This window comes from Micromys minutus (assembly GCF_963924665.1).
Source record: "Micromys minutus genome assembly, chromosome: 8".
NCBI classification, from domain to species: Eukaryota; Metazoa; Chordata; class Mammalia; order Rodentia; family Muridae; genus Micromys; species Micromys minutus.
The window spans coordinates 44,370,554-44,393,924 of NC_137977.1; the positions used below are offsets into that span (position 1 = coordinate 44,370,554).

Below are 23,371 nucleotides of genomic sequence, written 5' to 3' on the forward strand. Positions count from 1 at the left end.
GAAACCCTGCATCGAGAAATGAAGTGGAAAGTGATAGAGAAAGATGCTCAGCATCCTCTTCTGTTCACATATCCACATGCATCCATTGTCTGCGACTACAAAGAAGAAAAGCAATTTGCGGAGGAAAGAATTCGTTTCAGCTTACAGTCGTCTGTCCATCATAAAGAAAAGTCAGGACAGAAACTCAAGTCAGGAAGTGAAGCAAAGGCCATGAAGCATGAACCAATGCTGCTGTCTGGCTTGCTCTCCCTGGCTTACTCAGTTTGCTTTTTTATATGACTGACGACCATCTTCCCTGGCACCATCCATGTGGGCTGGGCCTTTACATCAGTCATCAACCAAGACAATGACCCAGACTTGTCTGCAGGCCAGTCTTGTGGGACAGTTTCTCAGTTGAAGTTTTCTCTCCTCAGATGATTCCTGTTTGTGTCAAACAGACAGAAAAGTTACAATCTTAGTATAAGACCAGTACACTCAGAGTAGTCTTAAAATAATAGTGTTTAAAATTATTTAAAATACACTAATTTTATAGCCAAGACACATAAAATTTAAACTTGACTCAATGATCTGTTCCTCATGTAATAGCTATAATTTCATTTTAAGCTTAGCATTATTAAAATGGCCACTAAGTCTTCTTGTACTCTTTGCTGCAGTTGAAATGCCTCAAAAGGATGCCTTAACCCTTTAACTGTCTTGATGGAATTTACTTACTCGTTTAAGACACTCCCCATGGAGGGATTTTTTTTTAGGCATTGTCTCAACAAACATAAATATAATTCTGATTTCTGGCAGCAAGAGCTAGTTTGCCCTGTTCTCCAGAGCTGAAGCTAAAGGGAGGCCAGGCCCGCATTCTGCTGGCGCCCTCTTCTCAGCATTGTGTCATGACGTGTAGTTTTGGATTCGTTCATAACCACAGTTCATTCGACTCATTGCTCTGCTTCAACTTGCCATGTGTGTTTTGCAGGAATATTGGCAAAGGAGACCTTATAGATGTTACAGTTATGCAACTCAGAGGCTGTGAAAGCAGAGGCTTCTGTTTAGCTGCAAGCACGAAAGGTTTTCGCATGGGGACATTAGATATTTCGCAAGTAGGATTTGGGGAGCAATGAGTAATTTCTGGACCCTATATATAGAGACCTATACAAGACTAAAGAGAGGCTCCTGTGACCCGAGACAGCCCCCCACCCAGTCCTCAGCACAGAAAAGAGTGCTACAACCTCAAGGAGCTAGATTACTGAGAACTTGAATGGATTTGGGAGTGAATTCCTCGAACACCTCCAGACAAGAGGCCAACAGTCAGCACCTTCATTTCAGCCAGTGTCAGCTTTGGCCTCCATGAATTAAGAGATAATGCATCTGGAAGGGTTTAAATGGCTACATCTGAGACATGTGTGGCACTGATAGGAAGCTAATGAGAGGTTATTATGTTAGTGTAAAAGAATACCATAAAGAAATATAATCTACTGCTGTTGGGTTTTGGTCGCTTACATTTAAGACCTGATTTGATTCATGGTGCTCTGTGTACTGACGTATTCATGCTGGTCTTTTGGCAAGTTATGTACATATTTCTGATTCCGTATAATGAGACGTGGAGTTGATAGGCTGTGTTGCATACATGTGTCTAACACCTGTCACTAAATGCTTGATCACAGTTGTGGTACTAATAATCTGTGAATCTTCACACAGCCTGTGGAGAATCCCACTCGCCCTGAATCCCTGCCAATGTTAAGTGGAAATTTTGTCCTACCAAATTATAAAAAAAAAGTCAATATTTTTCTATATTTATTATCAACAATGTCATTTTGCTTTTTGTGTTTCTGGTGACTAATGATGGTCTCACATACTTATTAGGTGCTTGTTTGGAAAGATAGTTTCCATTTAACATTTTGACAAACACCTAAGCAATCACAAGCATGTGGAAATTTCATAAACCTGCAAAAGGGGCACTGAACTTAAACCAATGTCTACAGCTTGTATAGCCCAGGACAGAGCAGGTCATTCACTTCAGTCCATATGACATGTCTACACCAAATCTCAATCCTTATAGGGTCCACATGGGCCATACAGAGGGGGACCCAGAAAGATGCTGTCTATATCTGTGACATGACAGGGATTAAGAATGATACCCTTAGAGTAGAAAGTTTTAGGTCACTTTGGTAGGCTACTGATAGATCAACTCTTATTTTACATCTCAAATTTCTCCTAGAAGAGAAATGAGGCTTTCTTGGTGTGGGATGTAAATTCATTTTTTCTGGCACCTAAAAGGTTCTATAGTCTTTAGGCTGTTTTCTACATACACTTGAAAGAGTAGTCTGACATCTTATTGTTATTCTATTAATAATCACATAATTTTATGGCATTTATATTCATAGGCATAAAACATGTACGTCTACATCATAATCTATTTGTATCAGACTCTTTGTAGAAATATGTCATTTAGCTAATATATGTCATGTTATGTGTAATGTCCTTGAATGAATATACATATGTGTGTGTATGTGTACACACACATCTGCCTATGCATGAATATATTTATTGATATCATGAAAAAAAGAGCTTTTGACATTTTTTCTTTATTTCTGAGTTTAAAATGCTTCTAATTTCCATGGTACCTTTTTTCTTCTCCTCACTGGGTGTTTAAATATGTGTTATTATTTGTAAATTTTCTAGATTTGTGTAATCAGTGTCAGAAAGTGCTTTGAACCAGATTAGGACTTGCTACGGGCTAGATATGTGATTGATATATTTTGGCACATGTTTTATGGACACCGGAAGAGGGTGTGCATTGCTTACTAACATCTCCTAATGTTGTATACACATAGATCCGGTCAGGCTGACTCATTTTCCCATGCTTCTTTGTTGCTGTGATTCGTTTCCCACCTACCCAACCAGCACCTAAGAGAGGCGCAATGGAGACCCCCCATTGCTTCTCTTTTTCTGCAAATATATATAGCTTTACATATTTTGACTGTTACTTGACGAAAAGGAATTTAATGTTGCCATCCTTCCAGTGAATTATCAAATGCTCCTCTTCATTTGCCAAAACATTTCTGCAGTTATAGCCAACCCACAGGATATTCTAGCTTCCCCTTAAGTGAGAGCTGCTTGGCATTCTTTGCCCATCTGGCTACTCTCCAGTTTTGCAACTGCTGACATTGCAGTTGGTTACCCTCTGGTTGTGATAAAATACTGGGACAAAAGCAGCTTAAAGGGGAAGGTTTTGTTTTAGCTCAGTTCAAGGTCAGACTATCAAAGCAGAGGACTCAGCAGCAGTGAGTGTTGGTCACACTATGTTCATCCTCAAAAAAAAAAAAGAGGGCAATGGACATCTTTATTTCTTAGCAAAGGTCTCATTGCTTTTTAGTGGGTTCCACTCACAGTTCAGGATCCCTTGCCCCAGGAACGGTCCTGCCCATTGTTAATGTGGACCTTCTGCTTCAATTAGTAAAGGGATACATTTCCTCTCAGTCAGGCTAGGAGGCTTGTGTGACAGGTGAGTCTACATCCTACCAAACTGACAGCACTAAGTATGTGTCTGGCACTTAAGACCCATTTCTTATACATAATATATAGTGTGGCTTCCTCTGTTATGTGTTAAGGAAGTGTTTCCTATGCAGAATTTATAATTTTATTTACTATATTTTTGGACACATTTGAGTTTTAGTCTTTTATTGAGTTTTAGTTTTCATAGTTTTTGTTTGCTCATTTCGTCTGTGGCTTGTTCCATTCTTCCCTTTTTTATCTTAACGTGAAATTTTATTTTTATTATGCATTCATTGACTGTCTCCTTAGATATAAAGTCTTTCTTTTTGTTGTCTTTAAGTGTTTTCCTCTGGGCTATTGAAAGTTGGCCCAGTTGGTGAAGTTGCTATCTGCCAAGGCTGAGGGCCTGAGTTTAATACCTGGAGGAGCTGGTACCCGTAAGCTGTCCTCCGACCTACACACGCAGGCTGCGGCACGCACACATGCCACACACACTCACACACTTACTTTAGAAACATAAGGCTTCCCTCGAGTCCCTTGAGTACTCTAATCACTTTAAATAGTACAGCATTAATCCTTAATTTGTCACAAGCTGTGCTTTTCCACTTTAGCGAAAATGCAGTGATTTTATAAAATTAATTCAGTCTTGGACGTTGAATGTTTGTGTCCCAGCTATTGTGTCTAACTGTGTACATTAAAACCCTATCAGCATTATAGACATGGAAGGGTAAATGTTTACTTACATGTACAGGTGTGCACTCCGCCTTGTAGACCTGTTCTTCCCTTTCTGCTATTTGTTTGCTTGCTGCTGTATCCATAATACTGTATTGCTTATGCTGAGAGCATCCTTTGTGTTCTACACAGCATCACTGCACTAAATACACATGTTTACTTTTACAAATCTCTGTAGGCATATTTTTTTAAACATGTGTGAATGAGTATGTTTCTGTGTGAGTATCCCCCATGTGTGTAGTGTCCTCAGAACCTCTGGCATGGAAGTTACAGATGGTTGTGAACTGGCGGAGGTGCTGGGAACTGAGCTCAGTTCGTCTGCACCTGAACTCAGGGGCCCTGCCAGAGCAGCAAGTGCCTTTAACCGCTGAGCCATCTCTCTGACTCCAGCCCCTGTTTGGTTTGTAGTTTTATGAAGGTATGATTTGTTGTAAGGTTTCCAACAATGCTTTCATAGGATATAAACTAGCCAGCCATAAATAGCCTCCCTGCCTCTATGAGAATAATCTTCCTCCCCTTTTCTCATTTTCCACATCTCCCTTTCCCTCTTTTTTTTCTTACCACTTACTTTGCCAGAAAATGTTCAAGCACCATACTGATATTTATTATTTTTGTTATTTTTAACCTGAAGTACGTACCCTGATAGTCTCCCGGCCCTTTCAGAAATTGTCCAGGTAGATTTATTCATTTTTCAGGTTCTTACTGTTCTGCGGGAATATATTTATTTTTCTCAGGGACAGTTTTCACATGACCCATATGTTAGATTTTTTCTCACATGTTCCAACATTTAAAACTTTGTGTTTTAATAGCAGCTTAGAACACTATTAAAATCTAATTACCGATACCTGGTATTTGGCACCCAAGGGTTCATCATAGGATTTAGCATAACTGAGATCCAATCATTTCATGGAGACACTTCCAAAGTTGATATATTTTCTCTTAACTATTCTTTCTGATTACTTCCTGCTCCTGTCCAATGTCACAGTGTTATAGCTTGTCACTGTCATCGGCGCAAGGGGATTTCTCAATCTGAAATGCACTTTCATTACGTTCCTTTGTTTCAGAGACTTCTCAACCCAAACTGGTTTCCTTATACCAGTTTTTTTCCCCGAGTAATTTCCCTCGCATTTGACAATGAGGAGCAAGTAGCTAAAGACCCCCAGCAGGCTTCAGAGCTCCCTCAGTCTTTCTCATAATTTCTCATGCTGAGGAGCATTTCTTGGGTCCCTTGCCTATGGGCTTAAGTCTCTGCCTCAACCGCTTCTAGTCACATCTTTTATGTGTTCACTCTTTAGTTCGCCAAATAGCTTCACATTCATTTCTGTTTATCCTTGAGCATTTAAAGACTAAAATGTTTTGTTTTAAACCATCTTGGTGGTGCTTAGAGAAACAGACTCAGATCAACTGATCAAGGCCCTTGGTTTCTCTACTTTATCCTTATTATTGTTTTTACCTGTTATGCCCAAGTAGTTCTGAGCAAATTATCAGTACCAATAGTACAATGAGAGCGCAGTCTCACTTGAACTTAAGTGTGCATTATCTCCATTAATTGACCTTACGTTTGTTGAACGTAGAACGAAATCCACTTCTTCCTTAATTCAAATGCAAATAAAACTTGAGAAGGCCATGCATTTATAAATATGAATTACGTCGAGGTGTCTCATTTTTCAGTCAAATTGTCTCTAAGGACGTAATTGTTATTGTTACTTCCTCTGCTGGGAATTGGAGGTTACTCATTGGCTGCCAAATTATACGGGTAATAAATGAAAATAAATATTTCATAATCCTTCAAAAGTTCCGTTCATTCTAAAACACAATTTCTCCATTCCTAGAATGTCTGCCCCCATCAAAGGGGTCTTTGTGATTTGTAATTTGGAAGTTTTTTCTTTCAGATATGGATAAAAACCACATATACACCCCCCCCCCCAGCATTAGCTGCTGGACACGATTCTCCCGCAGAACTCTGGCTTCCTTACGGCGCTTCCCTCTCTCTTCTGCCACTGCGCATGCCCCGTTTACTTTTAGGAAAGTTCAGTTGCCGTATCCATAACAGCAAAAGGGAGACCGGGGAACTAGCATGACTTACAAATGAAATCCTTCCTCCGAACAGAGAGAAGGGGACAAGGAGCATCGGGTGCGTTTGGCAGTTGGAAACGGCATGAGCAGTGACGTGTGGAGACAATTTCTAGACAGATTTGGAAATATTAAAATGTGTGAATTTTACGGAGCTACCGAAGGGAACATATGCTTCATGAACCACACTGGGAAGATTGGATCTGTCGGGAGAACAAACTTCTTCTACAGTGTGAGTACGGCACTTTCTCTATAGATAAGATGTTGAGGTCCACACTGTTGTCTAAAGCTCATACTTCTACACTGTGCAGAGTCTTATGCTTTGGAAGCTGAGACTATTTACAAAGGTAACGGTGGCTGTGGGTGATTGTGATGCTGTGGGTTCTGCAAACCCCAGCCCTCTGCCATGTGTTCTTTCTACAGGATGAGGATGACTACAGAGTGGGATGACTGACTGCAGTGTGGGATGACTGACTGCAGTGTGGGATGACTGACTGCAGTGTGGGATGACTGCAGTGTGGGATGACTCACTGAAGTGTGGGATGACTGACTGCAGTGTGGGATGACTGCAGTGTGGGATGACTGACTGAAGTGTGGGATGACTGACTGCAGTGTGGGATGACTGCAGTGTGGGATGACTGCAGTGTGGGATGACTGACTGCAGTGTGGGATGACTGACTGCAGTGTGGGATGACTGACTGCAGTGTGGGATGACTGACTTCAGTGTGGGATGACTGACTGAAGTGTGGGATGCCTGCAGTGTGGGATGACTGACTGCAGTGTGGGGATGACTTTGTTTTAGTTTTGTTCAGTTTTCAGCTTTAATGTTTAATAGTAAAGTATAAGTCCCGAATGAGTCTCTCCATTCCTCTTGAGTATTTTCTCCCCACTGCTCCTTATCTTTTTAATCATTCACGTCACAGAAGCCATATCTCTCCCAGTACACAACAGTAATGGTATTTTAAGAATGAAAGAACCAAAGCAAGGTCTGGAGAGCTGGATCCATGGATAGGATGCACTACAGCTGGTCCAGAAAACCCTAGCACAACGTCTGGTAGCTCAGTCCTCCAACTCCAGCTCCGTGGGATCTGATGCCCTCTGCTGGCCTCTTATGTACCTGCAGACCCAGGACATTTATTCCCAAACCCATGTGCACATAAAGATAATACACATAAATACAGAAAATACACATTTAGATATTTTTTTAAAGTATTAAGGCAAAATTATATTAAAACAACATCAACTTGTAAAAATAAATGTTTTAAAATATCTTGAGGAGAAATCAACAAAATATCAGTAATGTAGGATATTTGAATAATGAAATAAAAAGAACTGCTTATACTAAGTGACGTATGTGGAACCTGTATCTATTAAATGTATAACACCCATTAGTTTAAAGTTCTGGGGAAACATTATCAGATATTGCCACATCACTTAGGAAATTGAAAAGACAATTGGATTTCTATGAAGACATTTTGTGACCCCCAAGTCATTGCAGAATCTTCCAAGGAGAGCGTACTAGGATGCCTCGCGTGTTCACTGCTGGCCCGAATTCACTGAAGTTTCCTCCTGGAAGGCTGTTGTCATGTTGGTGATATACAACATCACAATGGTCTCCAACTGGAAAAATATTGGTTTTCAATTCATTTTAGTTTACTTGCTTATAGCTTGAAAAAAAATTAAAGTTGTACCTAACACCATATAAATTCTACTCTTTCTCTCTCTCTCTCTCTCTCTCTCTCTCTCTCTCTCTCTCTATCTATCTCTCTCTCTCTCTCTCTCTTTCTCTCTCTGTAATCATTTCAGCTGCCTGCAATCAGGTATCATTTAAAAAAATCAATGGTCATTCCATAATTAAGTAAAGGAGGTGTAAGTATGTCTTTTAAAACTTGAAAGATTGCTGCTCAGAGAGGAATCCACTTCCAGCTAGAGAGATGATGTTATGAGTGGAGAAGAAAGTGCAGTGTGGGCTTCCTGTGACCCTGTTTGGTTACAGCTGAAATCCCTGCCACCTCCTGCAGAAACTAAAGACATGGCTTCCTGCTGATGTGACTGGCGTAATAAAATAGAAATCAGAAAACAATATTCAAGAAAGACAAATCAAAGTTAGTAGTAGTGACTGATTATCCTTTCTATGGTAATTTCGCCTGGGGAAATAATTCAGAAAGGTTAAAAATAAAACCTAGTGAAGGCAGAAGCCTTGGAACAAAGGAAACTACAGGTACACACAAAAGGCAGATAGTGAGATTGCACAAAAATAGTAAGTCCTTCAAAATGGCCAAGACATGCTTTCAAAATGATTTTTTCCATTGGTTCAGAAAAAAATATCATAATTTCTTCAAAAGAAATATGAGCTCAATTGAGAGTGGTTTTCAAGGAAAATATAGATCAATGAAGGAATTTGAAACTAAGCATGTTCATCCCAAAAGGGGAGGGTGGATGAAGAAAAATGAATTTAAGGTGGAAAAAATAGAACATCGAAAATTAAAAAAATAAAACAGATTGTAAACATCATTACGGAGAAAATGACTAAGATTAGGAGTTGTTCAAATTTCTGGCATGTACTTAACTCTTCTTGCAGAAAGGAACTGGTCACAGGGAAAAGAAACTCCTTTAACTATACTAGAATAAAATACTCAAAGAACATACTATGATCCAGAGAATAAAAGTATGGTGCAGAAGTACAAACAGGAGAGAATATTCCAGTGAAGTGAATGAGCAATGTAAAGCTCTAAATCATACTAAGGCGAGAGGGGGAGAGGGAGGGAGAGGGAGGGGGAGAGAGAGAAAGTGGAGAGGAAAAGTGAGGGAGAGGGGGGAGAGAGGGGGGAAGGGGAGAGAGGGAGAGAGAGGGAAATGGGGAGAGAAGGGGAGAGGGAGAGAGGTAAAGAAAGAGGGGGGAAGGGGGAGAGGGAATGGAGGAGAGGGAAAAGGAGAGAGGAGAGGGAGGAGATGGAGAGAGGAAGGAGAGAAGGGGAGGGAGATGGAGGAAGAGAGGGGGGAGGGAGATGGAATATAAAACATTGCTTTTTTGACAGTGGAGCCAGGTGCAGGCCTCTCTCAAAAGCAAACAAAATGCCAGACAAAAAGAAACAGAAATATCTTCATCCTTCATCCAGAAATTTTAGTAATGGTTAAATTGCTCTCCCAGTATAAGAACAACAAAGGACTGATCTAAAAGTTTGACAGGTAAAGAGAAAAGATACATATGTATTGTAAAAATGCATTAAATGAACACATCTACTCAATCTGAAGATTAAATAAAACTTAGAAGCAGTCACCTTCAATATAAAGTTAGATGGTCAGCATTCAATTCAGTTAAATGCAGGAAATTAAATAGACCCACTTTATGCCTCCAAGTGGAATGGAAAGAAAATCTGAAAATGCAAAATATGTTTTATTACTAACATATATAGGAGAGACCGGAGAGGAAGTCCAGGTGGTATTTCTTCCATAGCAGTAAAATCCAAGGATATAATATAAAGATAAAATACAGGATGGTCACAAAGCTTATTTCCCAACATTTTTTTACGAGCTGCTTAATCATCTTAAATGTAAGCCTCTCTTTGCCAAGAGCACAATGTTCATTAATGCAAAGTTGGAGCACATTCAACATAAGACCACCTACATTAGGGTTGACGCTTGACAAGGACTCGGCTCACTTGTCAAGCAGGCTGTTCCACTCAAGGTTACAGCTGAAGGACAGTCTAAAAGCAGCCAAGGGAAGAGCTCCCAGGCAGAATCCAGAAGAGCATCAAGGGCAAGGCTCTGTCTTCTCTAGAATCAGAACAGCTCAGCTGTCCACAAGGCTGACCTCCATTCCCTCCTGTTCTTCAAATGCCGCTGTGGTAGCTCAGCTACACCACTGTCGGTGTGGCGTAGAGATCACAATGTAAAGTCTCAGTGTTGCTATGTAGTTGCCCGAAGCATCTTGGGCGAATGAGTACATTCCTAAATAGAACAGCATAGGGAGGCCTTAGAGACAGCCAGTAAGACATTGCGGGTGAAAGCCAGGCATCATTTTCAAGGCAAAATTCTCAGACACAGATAGTCCAGCTCCAGGATCAACTCTGCTGCTATTGGACTCCACTACCTGAGCAAGTTGCTTTTCTTCAGGTTAAAATTTCCTCATGTATTAATCAAGGAAGTGACTTTCGAGTTCCTTAGCAATATAAATATCTGTGAAAGGCATGTAGCTGGAGCTGGAGAGATGGCTTGGTGGTTAAAGGCTGCTCTCCCAGAGGACCTGGGTTCAATACCCAGCACCCTCATAGTAACTCACAAGTATCTTAAATGCCACCTCTGGCCTTTGTGAGCACTGTGTGCACATGACACACAGACACATATGCAGACACGACACATAGGTATGCCCAAACAAACAAACAAACAAAAAAGAAAGGTATATAAGTAGAGAGCCATTGTACAGCCATGCCACTGTAAACAGAACAGTTCAGAGGAAAATACTTACCAATATTCTTATGAACAAGACTTTATACAGCTATGCTGTGGATAAGCACTGACATGTGCATATGACTTAATTTGGATTTAAATGTGGTGCTTGTTCTTATTTGTGATACTCTAGGGTAGCCATTGCTGCAACTTCATGGTAATTTCTTAAAGATAATGGAAAAGATAGATGCCTCAAGTTAAACGTTTATGCTTTGATCCAGACTGCTTTTCAAAGATGCTATGATGTCTAACTTCCAGTGGAGTTAAAATTGCCTCTGCCCAGTTTTCTTATAGATAAAAGAAGGAGGTTAAACTGACAAATTTTTAGTCCATGCTCAGATCAGACTTGATGGAATGTTGGACCAGTGTACACAGCATCAGCATGATACTGTGATGTGGCCACCCCAGGGCAAGGCAGCTGGGACACAGGGACAGACATCTAGTGGTACCCTCTGAAGATGAGGAGATGGGCATCCAGTTAGCCTGGCTTCTGAACTGAGAAGGAAATTCTGCCCAAATCATCTTCTCATACCCACAGTGATAGACAGACTACTACATGTTAGTTTGAAGGCGATCACTTGACAGGCCTACGGTACAGACAAACAGTTGTCAAGTCACTTTAGCTGTTAGGCAGTTGGTCATGTTTCTGGAGGCTATGAGGAAAACAGCAGTAACAGAAATCCTGATAGTCAGACCTTATTTCTTCATTCTGTTTAAAACTTTAGAGAAAATGTCTTCAAGGAAGGAAATGGTTCCTCCTTCCCCTGGTTAGAATAATGAAACATCAGAGCCAGGTACCCTCTGTAACTTGCTCCTTGGAGAGTAAAGCCTAACAGTGTTGAGGTGAAGCTAAGCTAAAGGGGATGAAAATGAGTGCCAGTTAGGGAGGCTTAAGCATGCCTCCCACTCCAATGTTCAAATCTTTGTGTAATGTTTTTGTCAGTAAAAAAGATTCCTTGTTTAAATTAAACATAGATTCTGTCAGCAGATCCTGTTCTTGCACCAATAACCAGACACTCAATTTTATTCTTCCCTCTGGGTTTGCAGCTTTTTTTCTCCTTTGAGTTGATAAAGTATGACTTTCAGAAAGATGAACCATTAAGAAATGGACAAGGCTGGTGCTACTGTGTGAAAAAAGGTAAGATGGGTTTTGAAGTCATTGTCTTACGCAAAGAACCCGAGTCCACGTGTGTTGAGTTGAGGAGAGAATGACTGTTCCGAACGTGCTTTACCTTGAATGGTAATGCAGGTAGGCTGGCTTGACTGTTGGATGTTGAATCCTAGTTAGGTTTTAAAATGGTAATGTGCATCTCTTTAACTTTTATTTCTTACTACATCACATATCACCAATAATACTTAATTAAAATTTCATCCTAGGCACAATGAGCAGTCAGGCCACCTTTGCTTTACATTTTGGTTTTGAGACTTAGAAAGCAGACAGCTGTGGACAGACTGGCTGTTCTAAGACTCATTTCCTTCCTATGTAAATCAGTGGTGACATTATTTATTCCATGGGGCTCCTGTTGACAACTAAAGGGTGTGTACAAATCTTTGGGGCTTCTTCCTTCCTCTCTTCTTCTTTCTATTCCTCTCTAGGTAGGCTATCTAAAAATTTTAGTTTAGGGCTTTTGATGAAAACCAAGGCCTCAGTTACCTGCAGATCATCACTGAAAATAGAATGTATAGAAATATGCACTTAGAAATGAGTAGACACTATATTTGTCGATGTAAGCCAAGTTGCAGAGAGGGAATATCTCATACTGCCTCACTCTGCATCAGACATGGCTTCCTAGATCTTTGCTTCAACATTATAGTAGAAGTTATAAACATGCTTTGATTTTACTCTTCTTATGTTTGCCTTACTGCTACTAGGAAGACTGTAAAAGAAAGTATTAATAATCTCCCAAGCTTCAGAATATAATATGTTCTTGATGGCTGGGAAAATGACACAGAGGTATTGCTCTTGCAGAGGACCAGAGTTCACTTCCCAGTACCCCTGTCACAACTGTTCACAACTGCCTGTCACTTCAGCACCAGGAGATCTGAGCCTGTCTGTGAGGGCACCTGCACTCAACTGCACTGGTACACACACACACACACACACACACACACTAAAAGTAATATGATTAACATGTTCAAATGTTTCTTAATTCAACTCCACACACACTGTCCAAGAGGAAAAAGATGAGGGCTGGAGAGATGGCTCAGAGGATAAGAGCACTGGCTGCCATTCCAGAAGACCTGGGTTCAATTCCTAACACTCACACGGTAGCTCACAACTATCTGTAACTCCATCTCCGGGAGATACAACATACATGCATACATGCAGGCAAAACATCAGTGCACAGCAAATAAAAATAGACAACAAATAATTTAATAAGAATAGGAAAAAGTAACCCTTTGGAGGATTAGGGGAACTTGAGGTCTTTCTTAGCATGTTGTTCAGAACCAACCATCATAAGATCTGAAACTGGAACTTACACCTCGGGACTGTGCATATGTAATTTCAGCAATTCTAATAGTGCTGACTTGAGCTCACTTTAGAGTCCTCTTGAGGAGCTCTCACATTTAGTTTTGTGTTACGGCATTGGTCCTTCCTTGAGTCAATCATGACTCATCGGGAAAGATACGAACACACTGTGGCCTGTGAAGTATTTACAATAATTTGTCAGGGGAAAAACCAGTATGTACACTCTGAGAAGCAGAGGCAGACAGTATAATCTGTGAGGAAGAAAAGAGTCCGTAAGCATTCTGCAATATTAAATGCAGCCTGACCAGCTTCACAGAGTATGTGAGGCTTTGAGGGCATGTGGACCTTGTTCTGAAACGTGAGCTCCAGCTTCTACTGTGATGGAGGTATGGTACTGGGAAAATTACTTTGTCTTCCTCCCTTTCTGCATTGGTAAGATGGAGCTATCACCACGACCTGTCTTAGATGCTTTTTCTGACCATGAGAGGATGCATGTGCAGGGATCTAAGGACAGGGCCACTATGATGATGTGTGTAGCGTAACTGTGGTGATGATGCCAGGGCAGTAAGGGGACAGAAGCGACTGACTGTACAGTGGCTGAGGAGCAGCCCTTACTAAGAGCCCTGTGACTACTTCATCCCACTGCTGCAGCAAATTCAGAAGGAGGAAAAAACACACACCGTCAAGGCAGCTGCTGTGATCTCTGCTCTCCTCTGCCTGAAATGTAACCTTGGCTTGCAGGTCGCCAAGCACAGCTTTGATGAAATAGACATGATTGGAATAATGATTTCAGATAAATGTCTAAGCGTGGGTGCTGAGACAGTATTAGTAAGTATCCTGAGGTGGGAGCTCTTTCTCATGCTCTCCCCTCCCGTCACCGAATTAGAGAATTAATCATTAACTGGGTCAGACTACTTCACGGTCCCTTCGCTCCAAAGTCTTCGTTTTGAGTTCTGCATCTATTTCTTCTTCCGACGTTGACGGCTGCTATCACCCTTCTGCTCATTGGTTCTTCCCTTAATAAAATTAGCATTGCAACTCGAGTTTCAAACAATCGCTCATCGAGAGAAGTACAATTGCAGGGGCAGAGCAGGCACGGCCACTAATATGTAGTGCTATATCCAGCTTATTAAAATTGTGATTTGCTCTCAGAATTACCTGAGTCAAAATCTGTGCAATGTCCTTCGTCGGTCAACCCAGATTACGAGAGAAATTTACATTTCCTTTCCATGCCATTCTTTCGCCGTTAATTTCTGCAAAGTTGTTTGTGAAAGGATGAGCTAGATGCAGGCACTAAGAAGAAATGCCATTCCGTAGAGCGGAAATTATATAAAGGAAAATGGGACGCTGCAATAGCTGGGCTTCTCTGCTATACCTTAGATGTGTGTGGTGTCTGCACTGAGCATTAGAGCAGATGCCTCCGAACACGGCCCTTTCTCTTGCAGGAGAACCTGGTCTCCTCGTTTCCCTTGTGAATAAGAAGAATCCCTTCTTTGGCTATGCTGGCTCGTACAAGCACACGAAAAGCAAGCTGCTTTTCGATGTTTTTAAAAAGGGAGATGTTTACTTCAACACAGGAGACCTAATGTTCCAAGATCACGAGGACTTCCTTTATTTTTGGGACCGTATTGGAGACACTTTCAGGTAGGAACGGCACCACTGGATGCCCAGTTGGCCCTCTGCCTGTGATTCCCTCCTCTGTGGACAGCACAGGCTCCTGCTTCTGGTGACTCAGGACACCCAGAATCCTTTCAGCTCCACGGTGATTCTTCGCACAAAGATGGCCTTTCCATCTGTTTTCAGATGTACTATAAGCTTAGTTCTGATGTCAAACTCCATACTTTTTTTTAAATTGTTGTTGTTTGTTTGTTAAATGAAGTAGTCTATTCACAATCAATAAACTTTACTTTTAGGATAAAAAAAAAAAATAGAAACAGCACATGAAACTAGAGTTAGGGATATACAGAAAAGCCATAGAGTCTAAAGTAATTTCTTTTGTTTTTTATTTTATTTTATTTTGTAGTTGTTGTTTTCTTCTTTTTCCTCATTATTTTATTTATTCACTTTACATCATGATTAGAACCCCCCTCCTCCTCCCAGCCCTCCCCCTTCAAATGGCTCCTCTTCATAAGCTCCCTTCCTCTTCTCTGAGAAGGGTGAGGTCCCTCATTGGTACCACCCCACCCTGGCACTTCAAGTCACTGCAGAACTAGGCACATCCTTTCCCACTGAGGCCAGACAAGACAGCCCAATTAGGGGACCAGGGTCCACAAGCAAGCACAAAGTAAGAAAATGTGCCTGCTCTAGTTGTTAGGGACCCCCTCTCCCTGCACAAAGACCAAGTTTCATATCTGCTACATATGTGGGGGTGGGGGAGTTGGTCCAGCCCTTGCATGCTCTTTGGTTGGTAGTTCAGTCTTTGGGAACCCCCAAGGGTCCAGGTTAGTTGATACAGTTAGTCTGCCTGTGAATCCCTATCCCCTCTGGGCTCCTCAGTTTTTTCCCCAACTTTTCCACAAAACTTCCTGAGCTCTGTCTAATGTTTGGCTGTGGGTTTCTACCTCTGTTTCTGTCAGCTGCTGGGTGGAGCCTCTCAGATTTCTTTCATGTTAGGTTCTTATCTGCAAGCCTAACAGAGCACCATTAATACCGTCAGGGATTGCTTCTTGCCTGTAGGATAGAGCTCAAGTTAGGCCAGTCATTGGGTGGCCATTCTTTCGGTCTCTGCTCCATTTTTGTCCTTGCACTTCTTGTAGGCAGGACACATTTTGGGTTGGAAGTTTTGTGGGTGAGTTGGTGTCCTTATCTCTCCTCTAGACGCCCTGCCTGGCTTGAGGAGGTGACCATGTCATGCTACATATTCCTCATTGTTAGAGTCATTCTCATAGACTTCACGGATCTCTCCCAATCCCAGGTCTCTGGCACATCCTAGAGATCCCTCCTCATCTCTGCCAACTCCCGGTCTCTCTTCTGGCCCTCTCTCCTCAGCTCCCCCCTACACCTGAACTCCCCCCTTACCCTTCCCATCACCTTTGCCACCCAGTTCCCTCCCTCTGTCCACTTCCGGAGACAATTTTATTTCTCCTTCTGTGTGATCTTTAAGCATCACCCTCCCTTGTTTTCTTCTTGTTGTTGAACTTCTTTCGGTCGGTAGCATGGGTGTCCTGTACCTTATGGTTCACATCCACTTATAAGTGGGTACGTACCATGCACGTCCTTTTGGGTCTGGCTTTTCTCACGTGGGATGATATTTTTCTAGTCCATTTGCCTGCAAATTTCATGAAGTCCTTGTTTTTAATAGCTGACTAGTATTCAGTTGTGTAAATGAGCCACATTTTTTTCTTTCTTCCTTATCACTTATTTCTCTATTGGGAGTGAGGGTAGAAATGTCACACTGTGGATGTGAGTTTTGGGAGCTGGTTCTCTCCTAACTGTGTCTGTTTCAGGGATTAAACTCTGATTCAGTGGCAAGCACCTCACTACTCACCAACATGTCTCACCAGTCCTGAGATGATTCTTGATGTAATGAAAAAAATTACAGAAACTGAGACTGTACCCTCCTGTTTCTTTTAACATTTTATTTTCTAATTTCTCAAGCTTGTCTTAGTCTACATAAAATTTTATTTTATTTTGCTATTCAATGGCTGTAAAACAGTCAGGAGTAGAGTAAGTATGTCTCAAGGGCTTGCATGATTAGACCAATAGGAGATCAACAGGAAGTATGTCAAGTTCTCACTGTACAGAATTGTCTTCTTTCAAAGAACAGAAGTGGATGCATTGATACCCAGAAAGTAAGGTGGGTTAACACGCCCATGTGATTATGGTATTTGCTTTAATTCCTACCTTCAAGATAAAGCTTTAAACTTAATTTTTATTATTGCACACAGTAATGACTTTGTACTGATATATTCCTCATCGTTATTTCAGTTTGCAACCCCCTAAAATATTTTTTCAGTGAACAATTTATACCCATAAAACTCTTAAGTTATTTTACCCAAACCACAGCTGCTGGTTTTATTGAACTCTGAACAAAATACTTTTGTAGATGTGGCTTTTGCTTGGAAACTCATTACTTTTGGCCACTAAGTGCTTCACAGAGCCAAATACAAGTCACTAAAACTGAAGGAGCTGGCTCTTCAAATACATGTGCTCTTAAGGACTTGTCTGTCATTTAGGTGGAAAGGAGAAAATGTCGCAACTACAGAGGTTGCTGATGTGCTTGGGAGGCTGGAGTTCATACAGGAAGCAAATGTGTATGGTGTACCAGTGCCAGGTATGTGGCTGTGGGTGACTTTGAGATTTGTAGAAGAGAATGTTCCTGCATGTCCTCTTGAGCTTTTATCACTTTCCAAAACAACATTTACAATTTTGCATATTAAAGTTAGTATTTTAAAATATTTTCATCTTGGCTTGACAAGCAATGCCCTTGAACATTCTAACATATGTCATGGACACATCAGGGAAATAGTTACGGATAAATTTTAATGGTTTTGTGTGTTTTGAAAATAGTTAAAAGATGATCTTCCTGACTGTCTCGATTTTCCTGTTATGACAGGTGTTCGCTCAATTCTACTACATAGGAACGTGTTGTAGTTTAAATGTGTAATAATAGACCTTGTGCCTGAAGTGTTTCCTTTTATGCAAATGACAGCATTTACTGCTAATGCTGTGGGAAGGAGGGGAGGCCAAGGATTGAAGTGTGCTCTTAGCAGTAGAGGAAGAAGATAAGAGACTGAGAAACTGTCCCAGAGGACTGGAGAAATGGACCAGCCCTCTCAGCAGATCACATAATGGGCAGTAAGCAATTAATTTTCATTAATAACAAGAAAATGCCCATTTCTACTTTTTTAATTTCAAATATTCCCTGTGATTTTTTTCCCATTCATGGTTAAAATGTGTATTTCTGCTGGACTATAGTTAATGAAGCATAAGTTTTCTTTCTTAGTATTTCTGTTGATAGGATCAAAATTACATAGAGCTTATTGTCGGCCTGTTTCGTTTCTGTAGGACAGACAATTAAAGACAAGCTGTGCTCATCCCTACTGATCAGTTCAGTAGAATGTAGAGTGAGCGTCTCTCTGGCCGTGTCTGACACGACCGATTTGGAAAACTCACCTAGTAATGCACGGGTTTTATTTCAACTTTTCCCCAGGTTATGAAGGAAAAGCAGGAATGGCTTCTGTTATTCTAAAACCAAACAAGGCTTTAGACTTAAAAAAACTGTACGACCGAGTAGTGACATCTCTGCCAGCTTATGCCTGCCCGAGGTTCTTAAGAATTCAGGTAATTTTATGACCTCACAATTTCTTGTCAAAGGTAGGAGCCAGAACCAAGAGGTGGGTCAGTAGCCAACTACTCTTCTTTCCTTTATATAATATGTTTATTTGTATTAGATAACTTTAAGAATAAAAATCAAGGAAGTGTAGAGTTGATGCGCTTGGGCGTCATGTTTGAAGCTGCATGTGAAGGAAGCATGATGAAGGACTAGGATTTTCGTCCCAAGGGTAGAGCTGTTTCTTTCTCTTCACACAGGACCTTAGAGCAAAGTGATACTCTCAGTGAGGGTGGCAAGTCAAAGACTGTGTCTTGCACATATCTTCTTCGGAAGTCAGTTGTAGCTATTTGCCTAAAAGTGGGTTTCACCTCGTTAACGCTAAAGAGTTTGCACACAGACATCCTATGTGTCTTCTACCTACATGAACACAGGCACATCTGACTTATCAGGATAGTACAATCCAAGTCTACTATCAATTTTCCCATATTACTTATGTACTTACATGTTATCACCATTTGTTTCATATATATCCTCTTCTGTATAGCTTCTATATAGCCTCTTTTTCTTTAATTTTTAGTATATTTATATAGCACATATATATATAATATCCCTAAATACATAAATAAAAATATATGTATCACACATTATCTATATTCTTAAATATATAATTACAACCTGCTTAGTTAATATAATATTATCTATATGCACATTATTTTGGGGCTGACCATTTGGTGTTGGTTAACCAATTAGGGGACACCTTCTTGGGAAAGCCTATTTCATCCTGTCCTCAGCATTCCTTAGTTACCCATAGTTCTTAGTCGAGGGTTGGGACCCTATGAAATTTCTTCTTTCTGTATTAGCATGCCTGTCAATATCAGCCCTGTTCAGGTCTTGTTTAGGCAGCCATGTTGTTAAGGCTTCATAAGTATAACTTCCCTGCTATTTCTAGGAGATCTAATCTGATAGCATACAGACATCTTGTTCGTACATTCTTTTATTTATTAATGTTGGTCTTAGGTGCCGCAGTAGAGAAGCTCACCAAGATGCTAAACCTTCATTTCCAGGGGTTCTTTCTTCTTGAAAAAGACTGACACCTAGCTACCTCACTCCAGTTACTTTATTCAAATATTATACAAGGTTAATTTGGGCTGGAAAAGGTCCCAATCTACCAAAGTTATCTTGCCCTGGCTGCGCATGAGAGCAAACAACCCATACAAATCTTAGTCCCTTTTAACCATGACTATGCACAGTTGAAAGTAAGAAGTCCAGGTTTGCCAGAGTGTCTTAGGACCACGGTTTGTACAGCTGCATGCTCTCACATAGCACCAAGTAAAGATTCTCTAAAGAGACATCTCTTCAAGGTTCAGTCTCAAGACAATTTCTCAGCCTCTTCTGATTGGTCCAAACATAGCAAAAGCTTTGCTCAAACATTTCACTCAAGGCCAGACAAAGGTTTTTACTATACATTTCACTTAAAGACAGACATAAAGATTTTCTTATACATATCACTGCAACCTTTCTACATCCTCTTTGAAAAATGTTTCTGAGCCTTATGTGTAGGAGTTGTGCTGTAGATGGGTCAGTTGAAGCTGGGTACCACATGACCACTGTTTCTGCAATATGATCAATTAGAGCTGTGATGGCCTTCATCTCTTGCAAAAGATGTTTCTTTGTTGAAGGAGTGAGAGCTACACCTATCTGTGGGTATATATAAATGTTTAGAATGCAGTTAAGAATTATACTGGATTAATAAGATGGGGATTGATATCAACTTTAGAAGATTACATCTGGGTTGTTAGATACAAGGCATGGATTTTCTCTTTATGAGATGTTCTTAAATCCAATGATTAAGCCTTTGGTTGCAACTAAAATGTGAGTGTTCTTTTTGCACTCTTGGGGTTAGATGCCATGCTGTTCCTTGTTTAAGTTCATGGGCCCCTTACCAGTTGATGGTCAGAAAAGCTAAGAGTCCTAAAATCTAATAAACTCTTGCTGTTGCCCTTGGTTACTTCTCAGAGGTTGTAGATAGGTCCTTATTACTAAGAGACTATATATTGTAGACACAAAAGCCAGAGCAAAGAACCTTCTTCCTGAGGATTGCTTTTATGCAACCAGAAGGTGTCCTGCAAGTTTCCAAGGGAGGGAAGAAGCCAAGAGCCATACCACACCCATTTGCCTTGTTCTTGTCAAAACTACCCTCCCCATCCTTCCTTGCATTATCCCATGAGAAATATATCTTTATGAAATAGAACACAGATTTAAAAGGTAATATTTTAAATCTTTAATCTCATCATAATTTACAATTCACCCTCAGAAGCAGAATATTTTGACATTGGACTATTCTAAAAGACTTATACACATTTAGACATTTATACTTTTAGAACATACTTTAATATCATTAATTTTCCAAACAGAGCATTGGTCACTACAGGTAATGGTCATTATTCATTTGGTACAATTAACAGAAAGCCTAACATTCTCAGACCTCAAAATATTTATGTAGCAGGACTTATACTATATGCCTTTAATCCTAGCATTCAAGGGGCAGAGACAAATACAGGTGGAGCTCTTTTGAGTTTGAGGCTAGCCTGGTCTACATAGTGAGTCAAGGCTAGACAGGGCTACACAGTAGTACTGTACCTCAAAAAAATTTATAACAAATGAATTATAGTTCTGAGAAAATTCATATCTAAAATTTCTGACCATTTGCATAAAACAACTATTCTGTGAATTTTAAACCACATTCCTAACAAGGTAGTTTTGCTCATCACAAAAAAAATTTTAACTGTGATAACACTCGATATTGATGAAGTTAATCTAACCCTGTCCTTTTGTTCTGCTTTAGAGATACAAATTACTAGAACCTCCTGAGAAGATTTGTATCATAGATTTTGTCTTTTATAACTTTAACTCCTGTTATAGTATCTTATATTCCCAATTTTGTTTTAGTATGGCCATGAGATAAAATATGTATTTCAAGCATGCTTAATGTGTCAGTCACATTAATAATTATTATTTATGCAACAAGATAACATTTCAGTAAAGTTTACAGGTAAATAAATGCTTTCTGTTTCTGATGTTAAATTAATACTAAATATATAAAAGTTAGATATAAAATATAATAAGGATATATGGCCATTTGCTTAAACATCTTGCTCCATGATAGCTACCATGAATACCAATAACTTGTTCTTGTCATATCTGCAATTACTTCCTAGGACAAAATGGAAACAACAGGGACATTCAAGCTAAAGAAGTTACAGTTGGTAGAAGAAGGATTTAATCCACTGAAGATTTCTGACCCACTTTACTTTATGGATAACTCGAAAAAATCTTATGTCCCATTGACCAAAGAGATTTATGATCAGATAATGTCAGAGGAGCTTAAACTTTAAGGCTATACTTATGGGACTTTGATGGCTTCCTGGGAAAGATGAAGGAAGATTCATGAGCTTTGTGAGACAGTCAGGGAGGCGTTCCTTTCATAAATCAATCATAAAATGAGAAAACTTATACATGAAAGATGCATTTTGTATGCCCAAGATTTCAAGACCCACACTTGCCAGCACAGTGAGCTATGAAGTAGGAGCTGTTTATTTTATAGTCTTGAGGCTAACCTGAGGATGCTGCTCACAGCCGCTGTCCAGAATCACCAGAAAGTAGCATACTCCATAGCATAAGCCCAGAAGTAGACTACAGTTCAAAATACAGTGATTTCTGAATGCATTTGGGAAGTAAAGCAAAACAAGCTGTAGTATTGACACCTGACTCTGGCAGTATAGGAAATGTGATGGTTCACTGTGAGCTGGAGATAGGGAAGCCGTGTTCAGCAGATGCTGCATTTCCTTCGCAAGCAGAAGTCTTTGAGTTTCATAAGGCTTAAATTTGCTTTGATTGATATAAACTTTAGCTGATTTTTTAAAATAATTTTACGATTCAGTAAGTAGCTAAACACTTGCCTTAATGTTAAAGATTTTTAAATAATCTGCAAGTTTAATAATAAATAGTTAATAGTTTAATCATTTAAAATACTTTCCGTTATGTCAAGATTCTAGTTTTCAGTGAATATTAAAATTTTTACTGAGTTTATTTTTATGTGATTTATCTTGTAACTCAATAAAACAATCTATATTAATATTCGATTTGGTTGCTTTACATTTTTTTATTATTTATTTTGTGTGTGTGGCTGTTTTGCCTTCATGTATGTCTGTGCAGCACGTTTGTGCCTGCTGCTCACCGAGCCCAGAAGAGGGCATCAGGTTCCCCAGAACAGAAGTTATACAGTTGTGAGACGCCAGCGGTGGGTGCTGGGAATCAAACCCCAGATCCTCTGGAAGAGCAGCCAGTGCTCCTACCCACTGAGGATCTCTCCAGCCCAGCAACGTTTGTTGTACTCTTTTTAAGTAAACTCCAACCAAAGGAACCTGACTGAAAATAAATGTATTAATATTTTCTTCCTCTCAAAAATACATTAAGGGGCAAGCAAATGTCAACCTATAAGAGGCCAGGGCAGGGAAACGGGTGCTCCCGCATCCTTAGAACGGTTGGGCAGCTGTAGAAACGGAAGATTAGCAATAAATTCCGCAGAGCTACGGGAACCAAGAGTGATGCTCAACAGCTGGACTCCGGCAGAGCAATGGAGTTACCATTGCGATCAAAGGCAAAAAGCGCTTCCGGTCTGAACAGGAATATGAGAAGGTACCTGAAACGCAGGGCACAAGGACGATGCAAAGAACAGTGTGCTGGAAGTTGGGGCATTGGGACGCTACTCGACTGCCCAGCTGATGTGCAGGGCCCGTTCTCCGCAATGTTGCAGCTGGTGAGGGACTGGGACAGTTCTCCCACTCTCATGACCCAGGGTCCAGCCTTCCTGCCTGCCATAAATGGCA

At 40.4% G+C, this 23,371-nt stretch overlaps 1 protein-coding gene across 1 annotated transcript in view; it reads left to right on the plus strand.

Moving 5' to 3' along the window:
* Positions 1-22,299, plus strand: part of SLC27A6 (solute carrier family 27 member 6) — a gene marked incomplete at its 5' end in the record, with an annotated part of 51,112 nt that extends 28,813 nt beyond the window's left edge. Inside the window, 6 exons of the mRNA XM_080920047.1 lie at positions 6,326-6,520; positions 11,785-11,875; positions 14,653-14,851; positions 17,383-17,480; positions 18,360-18,490; positions 21,701-22,299. Coding sequence (XP_080776173.1) covers positions 6,326-6,520; positions 11,785-11,875; positions 14,653-14,851; positions 17,383-17,480; positions 18,360-18,490; positions 21,701-21,877 — 891 coding nt within the window. The 3' untranslated portion in view covers positions 21,878-22,299. The remainder of the gene's footprint in view (positions 1-6,325; positions 6,521-11,784; positions 11,876-14,652; positions 14,852-17,382; positions 17,481-18,359; positions 18,491-21,700) is intronic.
* Between the last annotated feature and the right edge of the window lie 1,072 nt (positions 22,300-23,371).